A 16106-nucleotide genomic window follows, 5' to 3' on the forward strand; every position below is an offset into this window, starting at 1 on the left:
TTGTTTCTTTGTCTTTTATTTAGAACAACACAAATGTTTTAAGCATTGTATCTGTGTGATATAGTACATTTAAAATTAAATTATTTCAAAACAGTATATTTAAACATTAAATATAGGTGACATGTATGAAGGGCTTGGTCAGCACGGGTTGTGCGTGTTAGGTCTCTCTCTCTTTTTTACCTCTTTTCTTCCTCAACCACCTTCAGTTTAAATCTTGTGTTAGAAACAATGCAGTTACTGAAATACTATAAAACACTCTTTCTATGCATGACAAGTTTTCAGACATTTTTTTTCTTTTTCATTTTTTCCTCTTTTTTTTTTTTTTTTGTTGTTTTGCACTTTCATTCAAAATATTTCTCTCAGTAACTCTGGCCTGAAAAGAGACTGTGGGTTTTGATTTGACCGTGTTGCAATACAAAGGAAACATGACTTGATGTGAATATTGATACAGAAGAGAAGTGCTCCCAGAAACTGACTCAAACCATGAGAAATCTGAGGTAAAGGTTGTCTTCATTAGAAATGGATTCCACACTACATTACTGCATAAAACAAAACAGTCTGTCCACTTGGAATTGTATTCCAAAAAAATGGACCATGTAAAAACAGACAGGGTAACAATATCCAAAATAATTGATTTTTTCATCTGTCCAAATGTGTACAATATCTCAGGCAATATTGTACTTTTGGCCGGTAATTTGTTGACTAAAAAAAACCAAAAGTGAACATCGAATATACATACACATACAGTCTAGTGAAATCTAAAAAGGTCCCCACTGGCCTCATGAGACAGCATGTGTGACTGTCAAGGAGCCATCTTGGTCAGTCTTGAAGGTTGGGGTGTCTGTGGGCAACGAGGTGACCTCTACCATGCCTAGCCCAGTGTGAGGGACGCTAGTGTTCATTATGTGTCTTTGTAAATGTTTTATCCAGTCCTCCTGAACTGACAAGGGACCTTGGAAGACCAGGTCACAGAACCTGGAAACACAAAGAAATGCAAAACCAGGCAACCAGGTTATCTGGCAGCTTGAGACTGGGGAAAAATGAATTGGGGATTAAAAAAACAACAAAAAAAAAGCAAACACATTACCTGCAGGTGAGCCTGTACATTTCCTCTGGTGTTTGAGTTAAGGGCAGTGTCTTCTTTTTTGAGCCAGGCCTTGAGCGTGTCCTAACTGCTTTACAGTCAATCGCTGAAAGACAGAATTTCATTTACAGCCCAACATTAACACTACAGTATATTTAACATTATAATGGATGAAAATATTTGATGAACACTGGAAAATTGTCTAATGACATTTCAGCAAGAGTTCTTTGAATGGGCTTTGAATGTGTGGACGTTTTTGACTTTTGCTGTATTATGCATGGTCGAGTGTGGCTAAGAAAGGGCCCAAGATCAAAGTGTGATGATGTGCGCCTGCAGGAAAACTGGGTCCTGACAACTTGAAGCCACCAAGAGGTCGCTCTGCAATTAAAATCTCTGCTAAAGCTCCAAAAAGCTGATGCCCTCCTACATTCTTACCTTGGGGAGCACACAAATAACCACTGGTGGACTAAATATAACTAAGATTTGGACATCGCAGCTCCTTTTGGTTTCCAGCTACACAGTTTTATCAGGCTGAGATTTCTGCTGCTGTTGGTGCCTGAAAGTTTGTGAACCCTTTGCATAAATATGACCTGCTGCCAGAATAAGAGATCCCAGTTAAACAAGATAAAAAAATATTACATCATTCCTTTTATTCAATAATCCAACGTTACATAAGAGAGGTAAAACTATGTGCTTTTTGCTTTTGCGGGCTGCTCTAACATTTTTGCTAGGTTAGGGGTTAGGATTCTGACTTGGCCGCATAGTCTTTATTCTTCTTTAACCTTTAAGTACAAATATTAGCGATGAAGGTCATTGTATTGCTGCACGACCTACTTTCTCTCTCGAGATTTACATCGCAGACAGATGTCCTGGTTTTCCTTTAGAATTTGCTGGAATAATTCAGAAGTCATTGTTCCATCAGTGATGAAGAAGCATCTTGGCCTAGATGCAGCAAGCAAGGCCCAAACCATGATACAACCATCTGCTCCTCTCCCTGCCACGCACAGCTTTGCTGTTTGGTGTTCTCCTTTTAACAATTTAATGAACCTGAACATTTGCCAGCATGGAAGTGGTGTTACCCTGGGGTCCTTTATGATCATACACACCTTGCTCTTGGGTGATCTTTGTGGGTCGACCACTCCTGGGGAGTGTAACAGTGGTCTTGAATATCCTCCATTTGTACACAATTTGTCTGACTGTGGAACGGTGGAGTCCAAACTCTTTTGAGATGATTTTGTAACCCTTTCCAGCTTCATGAGCATCAACAATCCTCTTCCTGAGTTCCTCAGAGAGCTCCTTTGTTCTTGGCATGATGCCGTTCCACAAACACAGTTAGATTCTTTTTTTTTTTCTTTTTCTTTTTTAAACAGAACAGGCGGTGCACTCACACCTGATTGTAATCTGGCTGATTGAAAACATCTGACTCCAATTTCAGATTAACTGATAATCCACGAGGTTCACATACTTAATGCTAAAATAATACATTTTAGGACTTGAAAATCTGAAGTTGTTTTTGGTCACATTTGTGCAGAAATCTATTAAATTCTAAAAGGTACTTTTCTTTGGAGGTTTTAACCAACAGTAGAGCATTTTTTATAAGTAGATGCTCACTTTCTTTGCATTGGCTACACTTGAAAACAAATATTTTGAAGGTAATGCGATCTGATGTGATGCTAGTGTAAAAAGAAAGCAGAAGGAGACTTCTTTGTGGTAAATGCTCCAAGACCAAAGATTTTTTTACATTTTTTTTTTATTTGAAGTGGAACTGCTACTAAAACTGTGGTCAACACTGCAGAAAACAGATTGGCTTTTGCAACTATTCCCAATCTTCCAAAAAGGGTAAAAGGAGATTATTCAGTACCAGGAGAAGCCAAAGAGTATGCACAGAGGAAGAATAAAATCACTTGTTTTGTGAGCCCAGCTGTTTTGAGTTTTGATGTTTTTGTTACTGATAAGACCTAGTCAGGAAGAAGGCTAAGACAAAATTCTGGCGTGAAACTGGATTAACAGTTTATGGGGACATAGTAGTGTGAATGGTAAGTGTAATTGTAAAGGTTTTAAGAAGAAAGCATACGGGGCATAGTCTGACTAAAGATTTTACTAGTTGCACTTACTGGTTCCCTCGAGTAAGGCGATCCTTTTTCTTTTTGCATATGCCCGGAGGTGATTTGACAATGCAACACCACTGTGGAACGTTGCGTTGCAATGGATGCACACCTTCCTGTTGAATTCACCCTTCTCTGCGAAAAGACAAAATCAATAAGAAGAAAGTAAATACAGAGGTTTAGTGAGGTTTACTTATTCGTCAGAGGTGTTGATGAATTGTAGAAACAGACACTGGTAAGTTTATCATGTCTAAAATCAAGCTTTCAACAGTTTTCATCACATTTCAGCAAATAAGCTGTCTGTGACAAAAAAGAAATGTACTTGGAAATGCCTAAGTGTCAATACTTTATTTAATATTATACTATTAACTGCAAGGCAATAAAACAAGAATAAAGCTAATCTGTATTTCGTGTAACAGGCACTTCCGTTTCATCCACAATACAAGGTGTATACTCTTATTCTCTACATTTATGCTGATGAAACCTTAATTTCAACACACATGCACACTCACAAACACACAAAAAAATCCTGACAAAAAACAGCTGCTGCAAATCTGAGTTTTAGAACATGCACAAGCTTAGACAATTAAATTTAATGGTAGTCCAAAGCATTGTTACTTACCAGATATTTGGTTTGGCAGTGAAGATACAACTTTTGCTCCTGAATTGTGTTCACTGTTTGAAGAAACTGTTATCATGTTTCTGGATATCTGAGAGGATCCCTTTAGTCTGGCATCTTCCTGACACTTCCTTTTCTTTAGAATTCCTATCAAGGCAGTTGTGCCTGAGAACGAATTTTTAACATCCAAATTCGTCTCCTGTTGCCTTTGTTCAGATTCAATTTCTGCTAAAGAAAAGGTGGGTATCAGTGGTTTGGCTTCAGTGCAAACGCTTGAATCGGAATTACTTTTTATGATTCCAGTATGGGGCGATGTGAAACGATCAGCACTGGACAGCTTAGAAGAAGCACCATAGTGGAAATGGTTCCGTCTCTTTCCCACAATCTGAAGGGCCCTCTGGAACTCCTTCTTGTCCCTCATCAGCTCTCGTAGTAAAAGTAATGGGGATTTGTTTTTTGATGCAAAGCTTTTACCAAGCTTTTTGAGGTGGCCTCGTATGTGGTTTGACTGCCCAGTCCTGTTGTCAAACGAGTCCCCACATAAGGGACAAGAATGAATGCTCTTCACGGTCTCAGAGTTTGACTCTAGCTGTAATGCTGAGAGAAATAAAATAAAATTAGGCACAAAAACATTGCACCGTATAATATCAGACATTTGAACTTTGTAACACTGAACGACTTTTAATCTACAATTTAAATCCAGTTTGCAAGTTGGGTTTCATGTTTTATGCTCACAGTTCCTTCCACTGGTTTTATACAGGTATCTCAAAAGAATGACTGCCAAGATTTCGGATGCAGCTAGCTACTGTTGGCTAGCGCTTTGTCACATGGAATTACACAGCGGGTAGCTCTGCATGCTTTATTTGGCAGAGTTTTTACCCCAGAAGGCCTTCCAACTATTCCCATCAGGAAAGGCCAGATAACCAAAGGGGATTTGTGTCTCTGGCTGGAATCAACACAGTAATCTTCCACTTGCCCAGCAGATGTGTTAACCACTACACTATGGAGACGGACGCAGCCAGGCGGCTAACCACCCCCCACCAAAACAAGATGGAGAATTTGGAAGAAGGTAGCCCCACTAATTTTCACAAAGCAGTTCTTGAGAGTTTGTCAGTGTTGATTGTTACAGATACAACCTACTGACCTTTGACACTATAAAGTTTACATATAAATTACCGTATTTCAAAATGCTTAAATTCTGCTGCACTGTTGGCTGCAGAAATCACCAAGACCAGAAAGAGAATCTTTAATTTTCTCTTGTTGCTGCTGATGTGGACAGAAGATGACACTGGATTGCAGTGACAGATCACAAACAATGGAAGCCTACAGTAGATTGTGGAGCGAACATTTCATTTGATCTAACCATCTTGCAGAAAACCCTATTTATAGATAGTGTACATTAGTGCTGGGCGATATGACGATACATATCGTGTGGACGATAGAAAAATGTCTATCGTGCCATTTGTCTTCTATTGTTTCTATCGTTTCTAACCTAGTTTTATAAATTATTATATAAAATATATCATTAAATAGCCTGTGGCAAATATATTAGTGTTGTCTTGTCACTATACATACTCTAACTTTATGCAAGAGAAAATAAAGTATAAAAAATCTGATATTTTTCGTAGGGGTGCAACAATACTTGTATCGGTATTGAACTGTTTGATATAGTGCTTTCAGTTCGATACGCATATGTATCGAACGATACAAAATTTTAAATTTATTTTTATCAACTTTTCTTCTGACGATGCTGTCTGTGTTGAGAGCTCAGTGGATCTGCGTTTGACTACTCCGCCTAGGCTGCAATGTCGAGCGCAGATCCACTGAGCGCAGCGCAAGCTAGCAAGACAGAAGCTAAGCTCGTTGCAACATGGCAACTGCCTCAACGCTACCCGAAACTGAACCTCCACCACCCTCATTCAGATCTGGAGTTTGGAACTGTCTTTGTTTTCATGTGAAGCATGACCCTGATGGTAAGCGCGTCATGAACGAAAGTAAACCAGTATGTCGGATGTGCCAACCAATGCTCAATTACATTGGTGGGAACAACTGCGTTAGCGCAGTTAGCTTGTTAGCGTGTTGACGCCGTCCAGCCCCATGCACGGGGCGATCCGCGGTAACTCGTTAACGGAGATTTGCCGCGTTGTGGTGTTAATGTCATTTTAACTAGATTAACGCTGACAGCACTAGTGGGAACACAACGAATATGACTGCACACTTACGCCGACATCATCCTAGTGCAAAGACAAGTGGAAGCAGACAAAAACAACAAGCATGCATGCTACAAACTTTACCCGAGTCATTTAGACAGCCGTTAGCACATGATTCTCCTTATGGGGACCTGATATGTTTAATATGCTGCCGAGAATATAGCCCAGAAGAAGCGTATAGTATAGCTTTTATTTTGGAAAGAGCCATTTCTCTGTAATAAACTCTCTTTTCCAAAGATGAGTGATTTCTCGATCAGATAGATTTATTTATATTTTATTATTTTGTTGTTTCAGCAACATTAAATTTAAAAAATGTACTTTTGAGTTAAAATATATATATAATTTTTATAAATGACAAATTAAAAAGGCATGAACATTTTTTTGTATCGAAAATATATCGAACTGTGACACCCAAGTATCGAACCGAACCGAGAATTTTGTGTATTGTTGCACCCCTAATTTTTCGCAAAGAAACTCCGTCTTGTGGTTTTGCGACATGCTTTATGGTAACTCAAAACGATGGACGCGCGACAGGTTGCAGTTTCATGCCCGGACATGCAACAGGCAGAGACAGCTACAAAGGCAGCCCAAGAAGAAGCACTTTCACCGAAAAGAGGGGATATGTCTGTGATTTGGTTACATTTTGGGTTCAACAGCACCGACACAGAGCAGAAGACGCCCATTTGCAAGCTATGCTATAAAACTAATCCCGCACCCGATGGCAACACAACAAATCTCTTCTATCACCTACAGAAGGTACACAAAGGAAAACTCAAGAACCCAGAAAATCCAAGCTAAACCAAGTTATGGAACAACGGAAGCAAGTTTGGAAAAGAAAAACTATAGCCAGCCGAAGATAAAGCAGTCTTTCGCACAAGGTACGCCGTTTGAGAAAACATCCCAGTGCCATAAACAAATCACAGGAGCCATCTCGCGTTACATTTGTAAAGGCATGGCCCCTGTTCATGTAATTGAGAAGGACAGCTTTCGTGACCTCGTCACCCTCTGCGCTCGCTGTTTACAGACTGCGTACTTTCCACATGACCACACTGGAGTCATGTTAGCCCAAGGTATGAGTCTGCCATTGATATATATATATTAGTTTTACCAACATATAGAGATTGACAGACCACGTGACTTTCGCGCATTGCATGCCGGGAACTCGTGGCAAAACAATCCAAGTACCGCATCAAATGCAAGCATTTGCAGCACCGCAAAACGTTCATTCTCCGGTTCCAATACCTTCTTGCTTTTCCTTTGTCCCCCAAAAAAGTTATGTACAAAACGAAGGCGAACAATGCCAGTCCGTACAAAGACAGACTTGATGAAAAGTCAAAGAAAAAATACGAGGAAAAAAATCAAACGACTGAAAGGGTCAGACCCTTACGAGCACACAGAGTGGACAAAATACATTAGCGTGCTGCCCAACTTTCACCACGCTCATATTTATAATTATACGGTTCTTGGAGTGAGTGCATACACTCATGAAGTTTAGTAACTTCAGGTCACTGCAACAAGCCCAGGTACAGTTTACCGATGGATGGGTACAGGACCTTGAAATGCACCGTGTAGAACGAAAGACCATCGTATGAACAAACGTAAGTTTACCAGTCTCACAAATCGACTTCATAAATAACCATTCGTTAACCGTTTATTAATAGGACCTTTGAGCTCAACGGTAATTAATTAGTAATGGAAATAATTTCTGGTACGCATTACAGAAATGTAGCAGTGACAATAATATTGTATGCTGTAATCGTACTGGGCAATTAGTGATACAAAAAAACCTGTTTTACCCTGTGAATAAAAGTATATGTTTTTGCCAATGTACCATAATAACAGAAGTGAAACGCAATATTGTGTCAGGACAATTCACTATTTATGCACAATACACAAAGGAGCATAGCGCGACAATTTCTGTTCAGCGTCAGACTTGCTTGTAACCTATATCACCAATTATGTTATGAAAAGTATTAACTACTACAAAACACTGACCTTTTTGGAAATGCTTTGGAGCAGACTAACATGTGAGCTGGAGTGCTCTGGGATGTTATATTTGGTCTTTGAATGGCTGCAATCCAGGCCATCCGTCGGCTCTTTGTTACTTCGGAAACATGGCTCGAACAATTTCTCTTCAACAACGTAATCCAATAACAACTGATCTCTTTACCCATCGGCTTCCCGTGGCTGTCATGCGACCGGCTATTGCAGTTAATAATACAACAGCTTCTTGCCATTTTTTGTGTTTCTTTTTATCGCTGTGTAATGTAATTTCAATTGAAAGCCTGCGTCCGCTAGTACCTCTTGCCACGAGTTCCCAGAATCCTTTGCGGTTTTACCCCTGAATGACGTCACATTTTCAATCTCTATATGATATGCATGTTAGTAAAACAAATATTTTCATCTACTGTTCTGGCTGTAGTAATTCCGAGTGACCCCTAATTAAGAATTAATGTGTCTAGGTCTTTGTCAAACTTTTCAGAGAATAACTGGAAACATTGTGGTAATATTGCGGTATATTGTGATATATATCGTCATTGTGATATAAAATAATTCATATCGTGATAAATATTTTTTACATATCGCCCCGCACTAGTGTACATAACTAATTATTGCAGTTAATAACTGGTCAGTAACAACCAGTCACTAGAGAAAAACTCCAACCAATTGGCGAGTGGTACCTTCAAATTAATTTGATTAATCTGTTGATGGTTTAGTTTTTGGAACCACATTTTGAGATCTCCTGCAGTATCTGTTACAACTCGGCAAGAGCACATTTTAACAGTAGTAATAAGGAAAGCTGTAATGTACAAGAGTTTTTCTTTTAAAGAAGAACATGCAATAAGCAAGTACCTTTTTTCAATCGGCGTAATGCTGACATCTTCCGTCGAATTCGCGGCCTTCTGTCTTGACAAGCCACCTGCTCAGGAGGCACAACATGGCGCGCATTGTAGCTGAGCCCTACCCTATGAAGATGCCCTCGGACGTGATTTGACAATCCAACACCTGACTCAAATACTGCAGGACAATAAGGACAGTTCTTGCGGTCCGATTCCAACTCCGACAAATCATCTCCGAAGGACTCTCCCAGTGGTATTTGGTGGGCTTCAAAGGTTTCTTGAAACACTTCTGTTTCTATGCATTCTTCTTTGATTTCAGGGTCAGACTGCTCTTGTTCTTCAGTCTTTATCTTCTCAAAAAGCCTTTTAGATGCTTGAAGGGCACCCCTCATAGACATTCTTCTGCTATATGTGTAAATGATGTTTTGTTTTTCTTTTTTGATGCCATTGTCAGAAAGGTTACTGTTTGCATCTATATCTTTAAACTGGAAAATATCCCTTTCATCATAGTTGGCCACTTCTTCAGGATTGACTTTTTTCGGACTTGGCAAAGGTTTTGGTAAGATAAAGCATGAGTCTTGGTCGGAGGTGTTGCGATATGGAGTGGACATCTTTCTTTTAGATGGTGTCTTTTTGACTGTCGAGGGATCTATAGTCACACTGGAGCCATTTGGGGATACAGTTGATTCTTCATCCTTGACTGTCAATGTTTCAAGCAACTCATCACAACCATCTTTGTCACTGTGCTGAACAGGTTTACTACAATTATTGCGTTCCTTCTTCTGCTCTAAACTCTTTTTTCCATGTCTTTGTCGAGACAGGAGAACATTAATAGATTTGTCCAGTTTTGACTCTGTTACTTGAGACCTGGGGCCTCTCTTAAGCTTGCTATTTCTGAATAAGTCTGAAATGTCACTGGACCCATTAGGTGAACAAGCTCTTTTAGAGGCAATCTGATTTTTGATAGAGATTTTAGATGTAAACTCTGCATCTTCGACAGGAGTTTTACAAGTAGGCACTTGCTGCTCCTTACCTAGTTGTGCGTTTTTCTCTCTATGCTGTGCGGCTTCATATTCTTCAAAACTTTGTTGATGGCGTCTGAGAAGGTGATTCTTAAAAACATTTTTGCTAAAAGCTCTATAAGAACAAATATCACATGAGAATATTCCATGATCATCCTCCTGCACTTGCTTTCTAACCGTAATAACAGTGTGCTGCATAATGTCATGTCTCCTAAGGTCATTTTCACTAAGAGTCCTGAAGCTACATTTGTCACATCTAAACTTTCTCTTGTCCTTCTCATGTGTCTTTGCATGTTGAACAAATGTGTTTGGGCAATTTGTTCCAAATGGACACTGAGGACAGAAAAACTTAGCGTTTTTATCATCTTTTTTCCGATCATTCACACCTTTGATCTCTTCAGTAAGTCTTGTTCTCTTGTCCTTATGGATGGACATGTGGTCAATAAGCAAACCACTTTGTCTGAAAGACTGGCCACACTCTCGGCATATGAAGGGCTTTGGTGAAATATTGGGAGGTTCAACATGAGACTTCATATGACGATGCAAATGATGTTCTTTCTTAAATATAAGTTTACATTTTGAGCATGGGTAACAGGACGGCTTCCCCTCTGAATGAGAATTTATTGTGAGTCTTCCCTTCAATGGAGAAAGTCCGTGTTTCATGTTGTTCTCATGCGAATTCCTTGAAGGTCCATTGTAAAGAATTTCCTTGATGGCCTTTACTGTTCCATTTGGATACTTTGAAACTTTTCCTGTTGGTGATGACTGTGACTTAGAGAATTTCCTTGACTTTCTGACTTTTCTGACAGGAATGGAATCTTCTTGGCCTTCAGCCTCAGACAGTTCCTCAGATGACTTGGGGCTCAATTCAGGGTAAAGGTCTTCTGAAGGATCTACCATCACAACCATGTCCATTTTCCGTTTCCTTCTCCTTTGGCTATTAGCAGGAGAGACTTCCTCTTTAGTCTCCTCACCAGGGGAATCACTATGGTTTTCCCAAAGAAACTGCATAAACTCTTTGTGTGGGTCCCAATTTAGGTCACTGGTGCTACTAAAATTATCCAATGAGTTCTCAGGTGACTCATCAAATCCCCAAATTCCTGCAGTGTCGATTTCATGTACAGTTTTTAGAGGCGTGATACTCTTTTCCTCCTCTTTTTCAGAGGAAATGCTATTTAGTTCATGGGCTTGTGTAGCCTGATGGGAAGAAGGTCCATTTCCCAAGCCAACCGGAGACAACATATCTTCATTCGACAGAACATCAAGGACATTGTTTTGTTTTGGGGAAGGCTTGCCAAAGGAATCAGTGCAAGCAGCGGATTCTTGCGCCATTCTCACTGGTTCCTGTAGGAGTGTGAGGGCATTGATCTCAGGATCTGCATCTTTGTCATCTTCATCAACACCTGTCAGACATGACATTTCTGCTGCCATGACCTAAAAAAGAAAAGACATTCTTAAATATACTCACTAACAAACAACTAAATAGTATAGTATTATTCAGTTCAAACCTCTGGCCTGAAAATAGACCATTGGTCTGGAAATTATGTAGCTTTTTTGACTTCCTCTTCATAGTACACACATATTTGTAAATAAAAGAAAACTTCTGTGTTAAAAAATTGTATGGTAATTTTTTTAACATCATACGTGAGCTATTGAGGTCACATGAGGCAAGGTGTGCATGGGGGATTAAATCAAGGATCACGTTAGGATAGTAAACTATAAGTTAATGCTCTCATACAGGTATTTTCTAACCAACTATTTTCTAACCATTCATTCATCGATCCATTTGCTACCACTTATCCAGCCAACAAAGAAACCTAGATCTCCCTCTCCTCAGCCACTTCCTTAAAGTGTTTCTATGACAGTCAAGACATATAACCTCTCCAAGGACATGTCGTTCTTCCAGGACATGTCCTTTTTCCAGGACATGCCCTTCTTCCAGGGTATGTCCTGGAAAAAGGACATGTCCTGGAAGAATGACATGTCCTTGGAGAGGTTATATGTCTTCTTCCAGGACATGCCTGGAACACCCAGGAGACACTATAATCAGATGCCCAAACAAGCCCCTTAGTGGTTCTACTCTGAGTCAGTGAATGACCCAGCTTGTCCCTGACCTGGAGTGGGTATTCTATCCTTTTCTGACTGAGAACCATGGCCTCAGACTTGTGTTAAGTGTTAATTCTCATTTCTTCCAATTAACACTGGGCTGCAAACTGCTTCAATGTGAGCTGGAGGCAACCACTTGATGAAGCCAATAGAACCACACTGTTTACAAAAAGCAGAAGCCACCAAGGTGAAAGCCTTCCGGCACCTGTTGTTTCCACCTGAAGATTCTGTCCGTAAAAATTAGAATAGAAACTGTGACAAGCCCCGGTGAAGTCCAACACCCACTGGAAACGAGTCCGGCTTATTCCCAGCAATGCAAACCAAGCATTTTGTTTTTCTTTTGGTACGATAACAAGGAGCAAAATGACTATGTTTTTCCATCACATTCATGGGTGAAGGGAGCAAGCGTCATCCACGTTGAGCACCGAGCAATTGGAATTTTGGATGACAGCATAGGCCCTTTCCACTGGGCATATGGAGAGCCAATGGAAAGGGGTTTTCCATTGGCTCTCCATAGGCAAATACCTCAGCAAATGGACACAACTACAAAACCATGTTAAGCATAAATCTATTAACAGTTGCTTACTACAGTACTAGTCACAAACATGCCAGGGATGGTTACTAGCTAGCTATAACTTAGATATTCATCACGTAACTTATTATAGTAATAGTCAAGTATAAAATATATATACACCGGTTAAAACCGGATGTTTTTTATCAGCATGTCAATATTATTGGCCAAAATTTGCCATTTGGAAACCTATCAGTATCAGTATTAATAATGGTCGATAATTTAAAAACTCGAGAGATGGGAGAAACACCCTTCTTGCTATGAATATTGACATCACATAATTTTTCTGCCTCTCCAACCTCTCTAAACACAAAGTAGGGCAGGGCATAAACAATTAAGTAAATACCCTAACAGTTGTTGTGTGTGGTTAACTGTTTAAGGAAAAAACAATATGGCAACATATTGGAACATCGATTTTTTAACTCACCAAACAAAACATTTTTGCAATCTTGAAGTAACACTTAAATTGCACATTACCGTTAGCTAATATTTTTGAACTTTTTCATACCTCGCTGCACAGGAATAAATGTTTATTTTGAACCTCAAGGGCGTAGGTAGGAAAAATGGTGCAGCAAGCATAGAATCCACAAGAAGCTGCTGCCAAACAGCAAACAGAGCTGGGGTCATCAATCAACCGGAAGAACATTATTCATTTAATTGAAAAGCTTCTTTCAGATTGGAAACCATTCCTGACACAACCCTGTGTCTCCACCCATTTTTTTGCATGTTAGGCAAATGTGTTAACCACTACACTGCTGAGCCACTAATTGTTGTTTTACTGAGTATTTTGACTATTCATGTCATTTTTCAAAGTAAAACACAATTACATTCTTATAAATAGTACTTCTTTATCTTACACATTAGGTGAATGAATGGGTTAGGTTTTGGACTAAAGCCAAAATTCATCTTAAATTTGCCAAAAAAATTGTTTTTTGACACTAGCCAAGAGAACCAAGAGAACAAACATTTAATGGTAAAAATCATTAACAGGAGCCCAGAAATGCAAATATAGATCAGTGGTAGTTAGCATTGTCTGTACATGCAGCTTGTAGCATGCTTTAGCAGATAGTATAAACTTGACAAAACAGGAAACTGTTCAAAATAACATTGAATATTTATATTTTTAAATGTGCAATTTGTAGTTCTTGGTTATTTAGATGTATAAAGTAAAGCGTTTGGCTATGCTACCAGAGTTGACTTCATGGCTCAATCAGCATTTACTGTCTACAAAATAAATAAAACTAAATACAAAATACACTCGATCCTTAGCTTAGATAATTAATTCTGGTCATTGTTAACACCACAAGGTCGAAGGAGCGAGAGGTGTTGTTTTTGAAGGGCAATAAAAGTGTCATACCAAGTGAATGCTTCTGTGGCACACAAAGGTGATCCTAACATGTACGTAGCAGCACCAAATCTGCACAGGGATGAACCTTATAAATGGCTTTTGGTGAGCGGTGTTGGATTTTGTATAGAGCTGAAACTTTCAGCACAGTTGTTCAGGTACATGCCAGCCCACGACAGTTGGTGTCAGTTTCAAATATGCCTTTTTTTCAGAGCAAATATGACCATCTAGACAAATGTTCCGTTGAAGGATCATTACATTTCTTTGACGTTTATATCACGATGTGTTGCTGGATGCTGCTTGCAGGAGCTGCAGACCATTCCATTAAGGCTGTTCCACACCAAAACCTATTCCTCAGGCTAAAATCCAGCTAATGACAATCGTTACTCGCTACTCATAATACAAACACCATTCCAAATGATGAAAAACAAACAAACGTTACCTCTGAGCGGTGTGGATGAAAACAGGGCGCAATTTATACGCTGCATTGAATAATTTCTTACTTTCGTCTTCCATCTATTTCACAGTCGCCATTTTCCTGTGGTGGTCTGGTGTGGGACAGATCATTTCTTTCGTACGGGTAATCGTACACGTAATTTACTCTAGTGTAAGACGACAAACTTTTATCCAAATAATTACGTTTAATCCTGTGACTGTTTTATATTACAGCTATAGCAATAGCTCATGTTTTCGTCAAGTATTATTTCGTCGCGTATTGTTTCGAGTCGGCCTCATGCTCCCCCGAGAGATTTGTAATGGTTCAGTCCAGATAGGAGGCATAAAAGCAGAGTTAATGACCATCTCTTTTGGGTAGCAGATTTTTTGGGGGGCTTGATGTCGTATAATCACAGTTTTAATTGATAAGATAAATTGATAGGTTTGGTTTGGATTATTTTAAGCACACATTTGGTTTTGCTTTTTAAAGTTGCTACTGACGCACAGACAGGAATTGTATGCCAACACAGGAGAAATGTTAGCACTACCCCCCCCCCCATGGTTGTCTTCTCTTGGGTCTTTGTTGCGTTTGTAGCCGGTTATTAGCTTAGTTCTGTAACTCTCTACCTTGTAGTTTAAAGACTTGAGACACATTTTTTAAACATACGCGACAAAATATAAAAATAAATCCTGTAACCACTCTTATACCTGCCCCTGATTGTTTATAAGGGCATTTTTCTACAGCTGAGTTCAGCACTGTCAAAAGGAAAACGTATTAATAAAACTATTGTCAGTCACTGTGGAGTGAGGTCAGGGGGTTAAACTCAGGCCTGACTAAACAATGTCTTCGTATCTGCAGAGTAATGTCTGTTATCACAGGTGGGTATACAGTCATCATTTTAAGAAAGACATTGTTTTTAACTTACCTAAGCGGTGAACCGTCAAAATGTCTGCATAATTTATTGTGATTAGCTGGTTCTTACATGTTAGCTAAACTAAAGCTGCCGACACTTCTTTTGTCCTTAACATAACAGCCTAGAAAAGTAATAATGTAAGCATTTTGCTCTTAAACACCTTCATTTAAATGCAAATGAAATGCAAACAGATTGTATGTTGCTTTGTTCAGGAGGTGAGCTGTCATGCTGTAAACATTTTCAAGAAATCTGTTAATAACTTGTATTAGCTTAAATGCTAAAGCGATATCAACTGGATTATGACTAACAGGAGGGCTGTGCAAAAGGCCTTTGCTAGGAAAGTGGGCAGTAGGTGCAGTGATTTATTGAAACATGTTCAAACGTACATGGAAATGCAGTATATAAGGCAAAAACAAAAAAACAGAGTTCATATAATTCTAACGTGCTTGAAAGTTGATATTTGACCACCTTTATTCTTCATCACAGCCTGAACTCACTTAATCAGAATCAGAATACTTTATTAATCCCTGGGGAAATTACGTAGCATTAGGCAGGTAGAATTAGGCACCTTTCCTGTAATTTCTCTAAGTAGTCTTGCTAGTGCTCCAAGCTTCTCGAAGGACATTCAGAGGTCGTCTTTGGATGTTAGCTGCCTTCTGTTCTCTGTCAAGATGATCCCACACTGCTTCAAAAATGTTGAGGTCCAGGCTCTGGGGAGGAGAATCCATAGTGTGATAGTGTGCCATTGTGTGTGTGTGTGTGTGTGTGTGTGTTTATATACAGGTATGCTTTTACTTCATCTGCAGTGTGTTTGGGATCATTGTCATGTTCAAAAAATGAAGGTGTTGTCAATCA

At 39.3% G+C, this 16106-nt stretch overlaps 2 protein-coding genes across 10 annotated transcripts in view; one reads left to right on the forward strand and one right to left on the reverse strand.

Moving 5' to 3' along the window:
* znf644a (zinc finger protein 644a) lies at positions 1-15290 on the reverse strand. 4 transcript variants are annotated; one of them, XM_005721001.1, is made up of 6 exons: positions 15264-15290; positions 8872-11314; positions 3812-4405; positions 3199-3324; positions 1088-1190; positions 1-975 (listed from the first exon to the last, which is right to left on the reverse strand). In XM_005721001.1, the coding sequence occupies exons 2-6, from the start codon at positions 11309-11311 to the stop codon at positions 780-782; spliced, it is 3459 nt and encodes a 1152-aa protein (XP_005721058.1). In that variant the 5' UTR covers positions 11312-11314; positions 15264-15290; the 3' UTR covers positions 1-779. The 4 variants fall into 4 exon arrangements, with proteins under 4 accessions (XP_005721058.1, XP_005721056.1, XP_005721057.1 ...); XM_005720999.2 differs by lacking the exon at positions 15264-15290 and adding an exon at positions 14345-14462; XM_005721000.2 differs by lacking the exon at positions 15264-15290 and adding an exon at positions 14406-14459.
* Positions 13965-16106, forward strand: part of hfm1 (helicase for meiosis 1) — a 20472-nt gene continuing 18330 nt past the window's right edge. For 2 of the 6 annotated variants that reach the window (XM_005720993.1, XM_005720998.1), the window contains exon 1: positions 15098-15216. In XM_005720993.1, the coding sequence (XP_005721050.1) occupies positions 15179-15216 (38 nt within the window). In that variant the 5' untranslated portion in view covers positions 15098-15178. Of the gene's footprint in view, positions 14008-14432; positions 14483-15097; positions 15217-15326; positions 15389-16106 lie in introns of those variants that run through there. The other 4 variants (XM_005720996.1, XM_005720994.1, XM_005720995.1 and 1 more) reach the window with 4 other exon arrangements.

The sequence above is a fragment of the Pundamilia nyererei genome, unplaced genomic scaffold, assembly GCF_000239375.1.
Source record: "Pundamilia nyererei isolate P.nyererei 1_Seehausen unplaced genomic scaffold, PunNye1.0 scaffold00004, whole genome shotgun sequence".
Classification (NCBI taxonomy): Eukaryota; Metazoa; Chordata; class Actinopteri; order Cichliformes; family Cichlidae; genus Pundamilia; species Pundamilia nyererei.